Source organism: Nannobrachium achirus, assembly GCF_963921795.1.
Source record: "Nannobrachium achirus genome assembly, chromosome: 20".
NCBI classification, from domain to species: Eukaryota; Metazoa; Chordata; class Actinopteri; order Myctophiformes; family Myctophidae; genus Nannobrachium; species Nannobrachium achirus.
In genome coordinates, this window is record NC_137827.1 from 52,532,524 (window position 1) to 52,546,628 (window position 14,105).

At 44.7% G+C, this 14,105-nt stretch overlaps 1 protein-coding gene across 1 annotated transcript in view; it reads right to left on the reverse strand.

The window, feature by feature from the left end:
* Positions 1–7,909: 7,909 nt before the first annotated feature.
* Positions 7,910–14,105, reverse strand: part of ak7b (adenylate kinase 7b) — a gene marked incomplete at both ends in the record, with an annotated part of 157,781 nt that continues 151,585 nt past the window's right edge. The window contains 7 exons of the mRNA XM_080751137.1: positions 7,910–7,948; positions 8,511–8,669; positions 9,432–9,652; positions 10,256–10,456; positions 11,566–11,631; positions 12,121–12,249; positions 13,320–13,425. Of these exons, the coding sequence (XP_080607263.1) occupies positions 7,910–7,948; positions 8,511–8,669; positions 9,432–9,652; positions 10,256–10,456; positions 11,566–11,631; positions 12,121–12,249; positions 13,320–13,425 (921 nt within the window). The remainder of the gene's footprint in view (positions 7,949–8,510; positions 8,670–9,431; positions 9,653–10,255; positions 10,457–11,565; positions 11,632–12,120; positions 12,250–13,319; positions 13,426–14,105) is intronic.

Consider the following 14,105-nt stretch of genomic DNA (forward strand, 5'->3'; position numbering starts at 1 on the left):
AGTTTTCCTAATCCCCCGAAAATGTGAATGAAATTACACAAGCGACTTGACTATTATGAGGATACAGAGCAATGACATGTGAGACAAGAATAAGACAGGAGTCAAACCCAGGTCCTACTCACGTTCACAAGGAACATTAGCATATGTGGATTATGTTGCGGGTTACTCCCTTTATGTGGACTGCTCTCCTTATATCTCGCCTGCATGTTCGTTTTTATTAATTTTTTTGCATGAAGGTCTATCTTTGTCCCATTTATCTGTTACTGCCCTATAGTGCTGCACCTTATTGCAGCTATTCTTAACGTCGCCTTAATGCTGCACCTTATGCACACATCTACATCTGATTATGCTAACTGCTACTATTACGCCATTATGCCATTATGCCCCGTAGGGGTGGGCGATATGGAAAAATACAATATCACAACAATTTTCCAAGAGGTATCTTGGAATATATACAAGATCTTATCACAATTATATTTTATGTTGGTTTTTATGGTTATTTTTCAAGTTACTTAACAGTACAACCACCTACAAGGTAACACAAACTAAAAGAAAAAGGAGTAACAGACCATTTAGACCAGTGGTCCTCAAAGTGGGGTCCAGGGACTCTCTGGGTTCCTTTTGGGAGGTCTAAATTGACCCTTACAAGTCTGTAACTCTGACAGTATACACATGAAACCAAATGGCCCCTTACGGGTCCATTTGGTTTCATGTGTACACTGTCAGAGTGAAGAGGGAGACCTTGCCATTGTAAAGTTTGAGAACTACCGATTTAGACCAAAATGCAGGTTTAAATGAATTTTGCAATGAATCTGCTGTATTAACAATTCAACCGGAAGTAAAAGTAGCAATACTGCAATGTAGATATATATAAGTAAAAGTCTGGAATTCAAAATGTACTTTAGTAAAAGTATGAAAGTATTGCCATCAAAAAGTTCAAAAAAAGTAAAAGTGTTTAAAAAATGTAAACAAAAAAAAGTTTGAAAAAGCAGATCTACGAGTTCAAAACGTGACACATTGTGAGCTTGTAGATTGCTATTTTCAAACAGCATAGGTATTTTCTGTTTGGATGTATGGGCTGTCATGGCCAGAAAGTAGTTGTTTTTGCCACTCAGTAGGCGTTCCCGCATAACTTCCGGGTATGACGATGATGTCACGCGCATACCCTCTGTACCCATAGTCTGTACCGTTGATTCTTGATGGTCCTGTTGTCACATGAATACCGACCGGAAGGGACGGAAATATCTGTTCAAATAATCATATGCATTACACCTGAATCCATGCTGAACTCAGAGACACATACACAGTACAGTATATGTCCAATACCTCATCCCCCCAGCCAGGCAGCCCAGTTGAGAAATGCTGACATAGTTTCACAGTGTTCCTTCCATGTCTTGTTAACTTGACCTACATGCCTCCTGTATGTAGATGTGGCTCCACGTCACATTTAGAAGTTGGGAAGTGATGGGACTGGAGATTCTACACAAGTGATTGAGTTGCCCCCTGGTGACCACATACGGGAACAGCAGCAGCTCATCAAGAGGAGCTTTGTGCAGGTACAGTATAGACCACATGAAAAATAACCAATTAAAATATATAAAACATATTTTGTCAACAAAAATCACAAAACTCCTTGTTTATATAAAAGCCAAAGAACCCGAAAACCTACCACTTCCATAGGCTACATAATGGGCCGAAGGCTTTTTTTCTTTTGCCCCCACTATTTCCATTTCGAAGGGCTATTCCAAAGCCCCTCAGGTAAATGTTATCAGCGACCGGCTAGCCAGTTTTTGGTTGGTAGATCTTGGTAGAATTTAAAAGTAGTTAAAAAAAAGTGTGGGAACCCCTGGACTAGGGGTTCTGAACGTTGGGGGGGTACAGGGGTCCTTAGATAATAGATAGTTAGAAACCAGACGGACCCTTAAAGGTCTGCAACTCTGAGAGGACCAAAATGGACCCATACAGGTCCATTTTCACGCTCTCAGTGTTAAAATAACACTGAGGATTTCCTAGTGTAGATTGGGGTCTCAGAGATTAGCCTACAGTATCACATTAAATGGGGGTCCGTGGACCTCATGCATATTAAATATGGGGTTGAGAACCACTGCATTGGACTATGAAGGGTAGTTAGGCAAGTCAGAGGGCAGTATATTATAGGGTATATAATATTGTTCTATATCTAAGTTGATTCATTGAGCTATACAAATGTGCCACTGACCTAGAAACAATTTAGGCCACTTCAACAGTACAGTATAGCCCAATTATTAGCAATATTTCTTTCTATACAATGTGAGATATATATACAGACAAGTACACATGGGGATGTTGCAGCAGTGGGACATTGAACTACCGGTATATGCTACATTCTAACGCACTCACTCACCGACTCATTATTCTGTGGCGGTGGCATGAAAATAAAGGACGAGGACACGCATAAGGACGTCTGTTTCTCGCTTGCCTATAAATCTAAATCCTCCTCGTTTTGTATTCAGACGAAGGTGTAAACAAGCATGTTTGGACGTGTTCCGGCGTCGAGGAGCTCGTCTCATTTATCAATTAGTCACTGCAAAGCCTCCAGGTTGTTGTACTGAAATTGTCTTGCAGCGCCTTGCGTCACAACGTTCCCAAACAGAGACCCGACTGATTTCCCCATGTGGTGATGAAGTAGGTACAACGGAATACTTTGGGTGTTCTGCCGCAACCAATTATGTACACTTTGGACTCGCGAGTGGCAACATGAGAGAGAGAGGGAGAGAGAGAGGGAGAGAGAGAGGGAGAGAGAGAGGGGGGAGGGGGGGAGAGCAGGGACGTGCAGAGAATGTTAGAGAGGCAGGAGCTGAAATTTCTAAAAGGGCCTTTTGGTGAAAACATTTAAAGTTTTCGGTGCTTGATGCCACACTCAACTTAGTCTAACCTAACACGGACATTCTACGGCCCCGACGGATATCGTCGGCTCCTCCGGCGTCTCAGAATGGAAGCTGAGGGTGACATGACTCCTGCTGCTGTCCGCTTTGAGTAGGCTAAATGAGGAAGTGATCCGCGGTAAAGTGATAAATCATAGTGATTATATAATTATAGTGGATAATCCTAAACAAACAGTTCACATGAACAATACTGAAGTAAAATAAGATAAGTGAACAGCTACATATCGTCAGTCGGGTGGAAACCTCGTATCTCCAAGTTTCAAATTTGTACGTTCTTTCGCAAAGTAAAGCCCTGCTTCATCGTACAAGGCCGCCGCACAAAATTAGTTAAAACAGCAGATCTAGATCGGCTGTTTTCACTAGTTTAAATCATTTTTGAAATGATAAATGCAAAACAAACGGTTTTGGACATACAAGGTTTTCACCCGACAACGACAATATATTTTATATACAATTAAAATGTTGTGAGCCCCAGTTGCAGGGGCGCTATCCCAGGCTTTTCTGTCTTGAAAAGTCTGGATCCCGAGGCTACACTCAACTAAACAAGAAGTCAACATGATCAAGCAGGGACGTGCTGGCCATTGGGAAAAGCGGGACAACTCCCGAACGGCCGGTTCATTCCCGGGCCAGTCCAGGCCGGCCATTAGGAAAAAAATTAAAATAAAATGTCGGCCTTCGTTCCATTTTGGGGGCTGGGCGGCCACAAAGTATCGTCACTGTCGGGCAGAAACCTTGTATCTCCAAGTTTCAAATGTATAATTTTTTTCGCAAAGCAAAGCCCTGCTTCATCATACAAGGCCGTTGCACAAAAGTAGTGAAAACAGCAGATCTACAAGCACAACGCCTTGCAACGCGAGGCGTTGTGTGCTTGTAGATCGGCTGTTTTCACTAGTTTAAATCATTTTTAAAAATATGATAAATACAAAACAAACGGTTTTGGACATACAAGGTTTCCACCCGACAACGACGAAATATAACTCATGTACAGTAATTGGCCCACTGGATTGTCACTTGTCATGATCTGAAACGGCAAATCTTTGAGTAGCAGCAGCAGCGCTATAGAGAGCCTCTATAGCGCGCAAGGAGGGCCTCTCCAACTCTTTTTCCCAGGCTGAATCAGGGGCCCAGCACGTCCCTGTGATCAAGTCAATACTGGACATGGTGGTGTACGGTATGGATTTCTAAATAGAGAGGGCAGAGAGTGAGAAGCAATTCTCTTGAACGCTGCCTTCAGGTATGGCATGGAAAGAGGGCATTTGCATTTCTTTCACCATATTAAAAACTACATTCATGGTCTGGAGAGGGCACTTTTTTTTACAGCCGGATAAAAGGGCAGGGGCTCAAGCCCCCTTTGATGTATATGTGTGCACGTGCCCGGTGGAGAGAGAGGGAGAGAGAGTCGCAAATTAGCCGCCATTGGTAACACTTATATCCTTCATGGAAATCGCGAGCCAAATCAAGGCAATTATGACCCGAGTGAGTCTACTTTGGAGTTCACTAAGCGCACCCCGAGTTCATTACGCAAATTAACTTCCTAATTAGCTTTTGGCTTCACGTGCACTTTCATCCTGTTATTCGGGGCGCTTTTAAGTAATGGCCGGGCGCATGAGTGCACAAACAAAGCCGCGTAACAGGCAACAGGGGCGCGAGAAATGGTACGCTTACAAATCACGTCTAATCAAGGTCCCAGCGTGAGTTGGGGGGGGGGGGGGGGGGGGGGGCTGAGGCGGCTGAAATACAGTGGCACTTCTTAAAGACCCCTTAAGGTTTTTATGTATTTATATAAAAAAAGCTGAATTATGCTGTCTCTAGTGCAGGGGTATTCAACAGGGGGTCCTCAGAGTTACTACAGGGGGTCCTCCAAATCTTTGTTTGATAGAAACCTTTATTTAATATTCTGAGAACTTTAGCCAAAAAATAGCAGATCTATCTAGCAGCGAGGCGTTGTGAGCTTGTAGATCGGCTATTTTTGGCAACGAGGTTTTCTGTACAGGGGAAAAAAAGAGTACAGGGTGAAAGTCAAGTTTATTAAGTATTGACGGTTTAAGTGGTCTTTAAATATCTGGAAACACACATTTACATGAACCCAAAATACACTGATGATTGTGCTGTCAAACAATGAAACTATATGGTATCCGTGGGTTGTGGGGGTCCCTGCTTCATCTCTCTCTCTCAACTATAGGCTCTTTGGCCTGGACACGTTGAAGACCCCTGGTCTAGTGTCTGAGGGTAGAAGGATAGAACATGTGTGTAATAAAGTGTTTTCCAAAGAAAATAAAGCAAATCAATTATCGTTTTTTTTTTAAAATGACTGTATTTATCACACGTCAGCCGTAGTATAAAGCAAAGAGTGAACAAAGACGTTTTTTTATAGTTGTTCAAGCCACAGATTCCATTAAAGGAAAAACATGCCTGTCATTTGGTCGTTGAACAAGTCCGTCCTCATTATCATGATCATAGACACCTACGAGCAGAATAAATGAGACCCCATAATGTCTTCATGAGACCTTTTAACCCATTTAGGCCTAACCTATAGTTAGGCCTAAATCAGTAATTAGCCTACAAAAACAAATATGTTGCTACATACTGTGTCATGTACTGTAAGCCCCTCCCATACACTAAAATGTGTACCCGGCCTGAAGTCTGTAGGTTTAGGATTCAACGCCAGGTCTCCCGCATGAGGGAACATATCGTCGTTGTCGGGTGGAAACCTCGTATCAAATGTAAGTTTCAAATGTGTACGTTATTTCGCAAAGTAAAGCCCTGCTTCATCATACAAGGCCGTCGCACAAAAGTAGTGAAAACAGCAGATCTAAGCACACAACGCCTCGCGGTGCGAGGCGTTGTGTGCTTGTAGATCATCTGATTTCACTAGTTTTGATCATTTTTAAAATGATAAATGCAAAACGAAGGGTTTGGGACATACAAGGTTTTCAGCCGACAACGACAATATATTTCTACCGCTCTTTCAAGACAGAACCCCAGCCTGGCCATGGGTACCCCCTAGTGGCGAAAAAAAGAACCTCTGGGAACTCAGATTGGGCCATGGGTAGATGTTGTCGTGCTGCTGGGTGTAGAGGAGTGGGGTAATGAAGGCACAACAAGGATTCCTCATTTTAGCAGACTTTACTTAGGAACGCAGGTGAATACAGTTGCTTTATGATATCGCTGGTCAGGTCAGGATGACAATAACACATCGTAGCATTAGTTGCTGGTAATAGGTGAGTGTTCTATAGCACTCGGGTCCTCTTGTTCTAGCACAGAACGGGAGACTGAACAGGAAAAGCTGACACCCCTTATCAAAACTAGCAGCAGTACACAGGTGCAGCCAATGACATTAACGTGCACATCCAATCAGACTAGGGGGTAGCTCAAATCTATGGGTAACTGTTTTCCACATCACAGCTGGTCACATAACAAGGTGTCACAGGGCTGTACTGCCCACCACAACAATATCATACAGCATATGAGCTACTTTTCAATCAGGTGTTATACCCGACATCAGGGTCTCAATGGAAGAGTATGTAGACCACCTCTCCAACCACTGCAGATGTACTAGACCGATTAACTACTCTACCATGATACAGACCGGTTAAACTCATATTTTATTCATTAAAATAAGTCCTCCTAAACTAGACTGCGTGGCTATTTATCATTACACAAATCCTGCATGCTTGTCATGACAGTCACTATCTCTTATAGGTAACTTGAGGGTAAATAATGAATAGTTAAATAATGAATAGTTAGGAACCAAACTGGGTGTTCAAACGGAACCCAGTGGACCCTTACGGGCATGTGTAACTCTGAATAGAACCATTTGGTTCCATTCATACTGTAGGATCTTACAGACCAGAGATATTGGGGGTCCAGGGCCTAATGCATAATCAAGCCTGAGATCATTATTAGTGTGGTTGCCCTAGCCTGATTTCAGACTACGCTGGAGCTTGAGTCTGAAGTTGTCCCCATTCTATTTGATTGAAAAGGGGAGGGGATTTAAAATGTGAAATTCCCAATCACAAGAGATCTGGTGGGAGGGGTTGTGTTTGACTTTTGCACACAAAACATTCCCTCCTCCCCCTCCCCTCAATGACATGCACCAAACAGGTCATTGTCTTTGATGTTTCATTGATTAGAGAGAAAAATCACTAACGAGCTATTCGACACTTGTATGGCTCAATCAATGACTGCAGTTCGGAGCCCTTTTGAAGTTCAAAGGGAGCAATTAAGAACTATGGTGAGCCACAGCCACCCCTCCCTCCACTGTTTCTGTTGATTTTCAAAAGTTAGACGCACCCCTCCTCCGTATTGCATTGATTTCATTGGTCGGTAAGTCAAGATACCGTATCAAGAGACTACATTTTGTTTTTTAAATTTTGTTTTGCCGCGCTACTCCTCCCACAGTTTTGGTGGCACACTTGGGCCATATGTCAAATCGACAGGCTTCATCGGGAATCGATTCCTTGTATTTCGCTAAGAGATATGTTACATAGTTTAATTTAGACATAGATTATTTGTGAATTATGTTTCTCAATCGACTTTAATTACAAATGTAACTTTTCCCAAATATGGAGATGACATCATAGACCACATGGCACTGACACAGTATGTATGCCCATATATGGGCATTCCAAGATATGAGCTTAATATTGATGGCATCAAGGATCTCCATATATGGGCATAAGAGGGACATGGACGGAATGGTTAGCGCCACTCAAATATAGGGACAAGGACTGACAGATACAGGGATATTTGGAAGTGTGACTCACGTCACGGCAACCACACTTGCAATTTCCAATAGCATCCTTCTAGTTGAAATTTAAGCGGTCGAGGATCACTTTCTTGGATCATACAAAAATGAAGAACCTTGGCGTTACTCAGCTATATAACCTTGGCGTTGCTCAGCTATATAGGAATCTAGTCCGACCTGTAAGGTGGTCTGAAAGGGAGAGAGGGATCCTGACGGAGAGTGGATGTCTGCTGTGATCTCACTGGTTCAGGGGGTTGTTCCTGAACAGGTACTCCGCCTGAAAGGAGAACAATGCAAAAAATAAAAGAAAAACAATCAGACAAATGCTCTCACTGTCACTCAAAAACCTGTTGAAGATCAACCCTGTAGCCGTAAGGCACTGCAGGGGCACAGATTTGAATTTTACATTTATGAAGGGTTCCCATCCAGGCTACCCCTGAGTTAATGTCGAAGAGTCCTTGAGCAAGACTCTGAACCCATAGTTGCTCCCGGTGAGCAGGTTGGTGCCTTGCATGGTTTCCTCTGCCATTGTTGTATGAATGTGTGTGTGTGTGTGTGTGTGTGTGTGTGTGTGTGTGTGTGTGTGTGTGTGCGTGCGTGCGTGCGTGCGTGCGTGCGTGCGTGCGTGCGTGCGTGCGTGCGTGCGTGCGTGCGTGCGTGCGCGCGCGCGCGTGCGTGCGTGCGTGCGTGCGTGCGTGCGTGCGTGTGTGTGTGTGTATGGGTGAATTTAGTGCACAATCTCTGTAAAGTGCCTTGGATAACGCTATATAAATGCACCATTTACCATTTACCACAGGGTCTAAATGGGTTCAAAGAACAGGGGAGGGAGGGGTTGTTACCAGATATTCCAGGGGGTCGGGGGGCCGGGCGGCGCAGACCTGGACGAGGCCCTGTGTGAGGGTGGGGATGACGTTGTCCATCAGGTAGCTCCTCATGGGCAGGGAGCGCGCCTCCAGGAGGGCCTCCTCCTGGAGCCTCACCTCTGCAAGCTTCTTACTCTGACACACACACACACACACACACACACACACACACACACACACACACACACACACACACTGTTAGGCTCAAAACACTGCTACTGTAGGCTGCTAGTACGAATAAAATGTGGTTGATTCTGGAACTAAAGCACACACTACTGTAATTGTGTGATGCGTGTGACGAAAAGGACTCAACATTGAAAACCGCCAGAATTGCTGCATGGCTGACCGCTGTAAGTCACTGCAATGTACATATGTTTTTTAATAATAATCCAAATCTACAAAGTAGTAAGTAAAGTTTTCTAATAATTGTAGTGGAGGAAAAAGTACAATATTTGACTCTGACATGTAGTGGAGTTATTCCAGTAACACACAGGTGGATTAAAATCGACTAATGTAGTCAATTGCCATAATTTTCTTACCTTTTAATGTGCACAATGATGCACAGGTCATGCATGGATCATGCACCACACATGTCTACGCCATTCACAGCTTTCAAACAAAAAAATCCGCTTGGAAAGACAAGAGATAGAGGCTATAGTGTTTTCTTCAAATGTAAACAAACATGGCTGCCATGTTTGAAAGATAGAGTTGTTCTGGGAGTCAAACATGCATGCTAAACCAGAATTAGGAAGTAGGGAGTGCAACAAAAAATTATTCACAGGGGCACATACGGCCAAAACTCGGGAAACTTGTGTTTGGCACCAAGTGTGTTAAGTCCAATACTGAAGTAAATGTACTTGACTTTGGTGTTACTTTCCAGCACTGTAGTGTACCTACCCACTCCTCCCAGCGGGCGGCGCTCTGCTCAGCCTCCTCTGCCTCCATGCGCTCCGTGTGGGCCCGTTCCTGGGCCTGCTGCTGGAGCCTCTGGTCTGCCGCTCTCCTCTCCTCCTCCTCCACCTCCTGGCTGCTCCGCCCGTAGTTCCTGGGCGGCCCCACGGTCTGGATGACCCTCTGGGTCACCAGCGTGTAGGCGGGGTCATCGCTGCCAGTGATCTCTGTAGAGGAGGAGACAGGGGCGTCACAAGGGGGGGGGGGAAAGTGGGACTGAGTTACTAGGGCCCAAGGTGGAGGGGCCTAAATTATTTTATACTTTAGCTATTGAAAAATAGCAGATATACAAGCTCACAGCGCGGCACCGAGTGCCGCGCTGTGAGCTTGTATATCTGCTATTTTTGAAAAGCCGTAAAATGTCTGCAGATCTTTGAATATATGTATTTTTTAAGCGAACATTTCGAACTCATATTTTGCTTCTGGGAGGTCTCCGGAACTAAATATTTTGAGATCTGTGGCCAAATATCATTTTGGGGGTCCTTCACATGAAAAAGTTTGAGCACCACTGACATAGATACATAGGTTTTTCAAAAAACTTTCACGATTTTCCTAAAATAGCAGATTTACAAGCTCTCAGCGCGGCACTCTGTGCCGTGCTGTCAGCTTGTATATCTGCTATTTTTCAATAGTTAAAGCACAAAATAATGCGTAATGCGTAAGTCTAATGGGTTAAACCCCATCCACCTATGAAGAACATTCATGGGGGGCCCGCAGTGAATCCTTGTACCCAGGGCCCAGAATTTGGTGCGACACCCCTGACTTGTTACCCATGTGTTGCAGTGGGACGTCCAGCTCGTCGAAGTAGTTGAGCACGGTCTCGTCCTCCACGTTGTTCTCTCGGTAGCGACTCAGCCGCCTCAGGAACATCTCCTGGCTGTAGGCGGGGTTCTGCTGCACCAGGCTCTCCGGCAGGTTCACCACCCTCTCCTTCAGGAGGTCGTCCGACGCGTCCAGGCAGAACACACAGTCTGGAAGAGACACATAGCACAATAGGTGTAACACCGCTGTTACAAATGATGCTAATGAAGGCTCTGTTTAGTTTAGTAGCACAGTGGTTCTCAAACCTTTTAATTTCAAGGACCATCGTAATTCTGAGAGTGTACGAATGGAACCAAATGGACCCTTATATAAGGGGCCATTTGGAACACCATCCAGGAACCATGAGGGTCACTCTTAGTGTTTCCAGTGAGCGAACATGCACAATATCAGCACCCTGACTCTTGACCAGAATGAACCTTCATTAGTATCATTCGTAACACTTGTGAAGGAAGTAAGGAAGTGGCCCAATTTCTTTCTAATATGGCTGCTGTGCATAGAGCCAGAACATACAATCTGACGCATAGACATATCCACAACTTTCCAATGTCCCATCTTGCATTGCGCAGAAGGTGTGCGGCAGCTTCCAACGCAACGTGAGTACTGCTGTTCTCCGGAAGTGTCCCACAGATAATGCTACAGTAAATTCTCGCGGAAACAGGTGGATAAAAATGGGGCGTATGTATTCTGCGGGCACCATGTTGTTTAGAAAAAGCCCAGCAGCAGTCGAGCTACAATGCTCTGCTTGAATGGAATTGGATCTGGGTTTGCCAGTAGAAGATTTGTACTTGTTGAGATAATCTTTATCTTGAAGAACATACCAAAATGCTAGGAGCTAATGGTTTCCTTGGTAACGATAGTATTGAACCAAATGTATAAGGTGCCCTCCACACTACAGGCGGTTGCCGTCGGGGCTGCCGCTAGGATCAGCGGTGGCCGCACCGCGGCGAGACACAAACACACTCGCTCAGTGAGTAAACGCTGCGCGGTATTTCACAAAGATGAACACAATCCATCTCTCACCGCCCGCGTACGCATGCACAAACGAGCACGCTCGCGGGGGATTTCACGGGACCTCGCCCGCTCGCCTCGCCGCCCCCAAAACTTCGCTGCGCGGCCAAAATAGCCGCCCGCCTCCCATTGAAAATGAATTGCTAGGAGGCGGTGACCGCGCGTAGTGTGGAACCCCCTTAACTCTTCTGGTGTTACACAGCCCTACTTTAAATCCAGTAGGTTATGGCATGAGGTAGGACAGACACACCAGGGATGATGTTCTTGTTGTGGGGAGGGACCTTGGATTTAGTGTCTTCTGGTTCGTCCTCTTCAGCTAATGGAGAGAAAAAAAAGACCTTGTGATTTTTATATAATGAGGCGCAATAAAGAAATATAGCGCTGCAAGTTTTTTAACGTGTGCATGTGGGTGTAACTGTATACAGTAGATAACTCAACCAGCTGCCTGCATTTGTAAAAGTATACACTTGTGCATTGTGTTACTGTATGTTATGTGCATAGGGTTGGGGTCAAACTATTTAGAATTAGGCCATTTGAGGAGGCAAACTTGAAAAAACTAAATAAGAATAAAACTTTGTAACAGTTTTGTATAGCCTATTCCGTATTGAATTAGATATCCTCTTTGATAAAAGAAATACATGAAGTGTAAAAGTATGTAGATTCAGGAGTACTGCAGGAAAGCCATTCCCGAAGAAAACTTGAAATGAATAACATGTATTGTACGAACCTGCAATAAAGTATTAAAAACCCAATATGTTCCTCTTTAAAGTGAAGTGTAAAGGAGTGGGATATATGGACACCTCACCACAGAAGAGCTCCTTGGCCTGCTCGTAGGTCTTGGGGAAGGCGTCCAGGACAAAGCCCTGGTTCCTACAGCCTGGCGACTTCAGCTTGTCTCTCATCACCCTGATCACATGCTGCTCCTCCAGACGCCCTAACGACACACAACAACGTACATGGAACGTAGGAAAGATGATCTCATCAGTGGCATCAGTTCAGCAAAAGCTAAGGTATGACTGGATACCCAATTGACGCATCTGGATCTCCTGATTCAAGCCTGATTCATACTCAGTCGTGCGACGATGTCTTGCAAACCGAGAATAGCCGACCTCCAAGCTCACACTGCGTCGCGACTCATTACATTTCTGGTCCTCTCCTGTTATATTTAGCGCAGGAAGTATGACGTAGCCAGTTCAGGGGGGAGGAGCTAGGGGTTGACAGCGCGCCCCAGGTGGGCGGGGGCTAGTACCCCCCGGCCCCCTCCAGAATACTTTAGGAGAGTTACCACTGCTTAGTTTCAGTTGCTAAACTCAACGCTGCCCCACCTCCTTCCCCAACTCCACCTCTGGATTAGGCTTATCCCTGCTGGGGGTCTCGGATCATGTGACCGCGGAGAGCTTAAACCACAATATAGCGTAAACATTTATCGTGGCCGCGGTACATTGATCCGAGGGCCGAATCCATGGCCACTCTAAGGTTCCGCTTGTAGTTTAGATATGCCGCATATATCACGCCTTTCTGCTTATGCCATTTATATGCTGCTTCAGTATGCTGCTTATCATGCGCTGTCTTTGTTGTATGTATGCTGCCATTCTTGTCAATAAAGCTTATTTAACCTAAATGGTCTTTCCCCCTGAACTTTTGTTAATTGGTTTGACCAAATGAATCCGCAGCACCTATTCTGGGCGTGTCGTTATAGAGGATTTGCCAAAAGTGGGTGAACATTGGGTGAAAACGGAGCCACAAGCTCACACAACGTGTCTCAACACAACACGTTGTGAGCTAGATCGTATATCTTGGGGGAAGAGATTTGGTGCAGAGGGACAAAAGAAGGGGGCCACACACAGAGCCCTGGAGGACCCCGGTCAATGAGGTACACAACCACTATATAACAACTTATAAACCATCCTATTTTATACTAGCATGGCAAACATCACAGATCTGCAAGCTCACAATGTGTCCCAGTCAGTGCAACATGTGAGCTTGTAGAGCTGCTTGCTGTACCTCCATTCTGCTCCATGCTGTCCTTCAGTGTGTCCAGCAACTCCTGGGCTGCTGCTATGGAGTCCTCGTTGTCTTCCTCTGGGTCTGCACCTGTCACCGTAGCTTCCTGGAGGGAATGAAGGACGCGAGTCTACATTATACCGTCATACACTATGTAAGGTATAAAGTCTGCCTCAGTGGTCATTATCGAGCGATAAGATCCCGACAGGCTGATTTGGCCCCGACACGGAGCAATCTTATCACTCGATAATGACCGCTGAGGCAGACGTTATCCCGCTTATTACATGGCTACTTAATAATTATATTAATAATTTGACTAAAAACTAAAAACAAAACAAAGTATTTCCTTGCTTACAGTAGTGAAAGTATTTCTGGGCGTTCCCCCAGTGCAACATGGCCGTGTCAAAGGAAGTGTCAAATAGAATCCATTTTCTGTTACTGCGTCGTCCATTTCTCGCTTCAAATATTTTTCTAGAGATACGTTTAGTTGTAAATGACACTGTGTTTTTGTTTACATGGCTCTCATGTTGGATACAACGTGCAGCAGGTGCTCTGAGCCATAAAGTTTGATTAGGCAATGCCTAATATTGCTGATTTCAGCGATTGACCTATCAGAATCAAGCATTCAGCCCAGCCGTGTAATAAATGGGTGTATATACTGCATGGAAATTTTGTATTTTTGCCCCTCTTCTGGATAGTTCCTAGTTTCTCCCTTCTTGTTTTTGCTAGGTCTTTCTCTGCAGATACATAATGCAAAGTTAGCTACTTTTTCACTTTTCCTTGCTT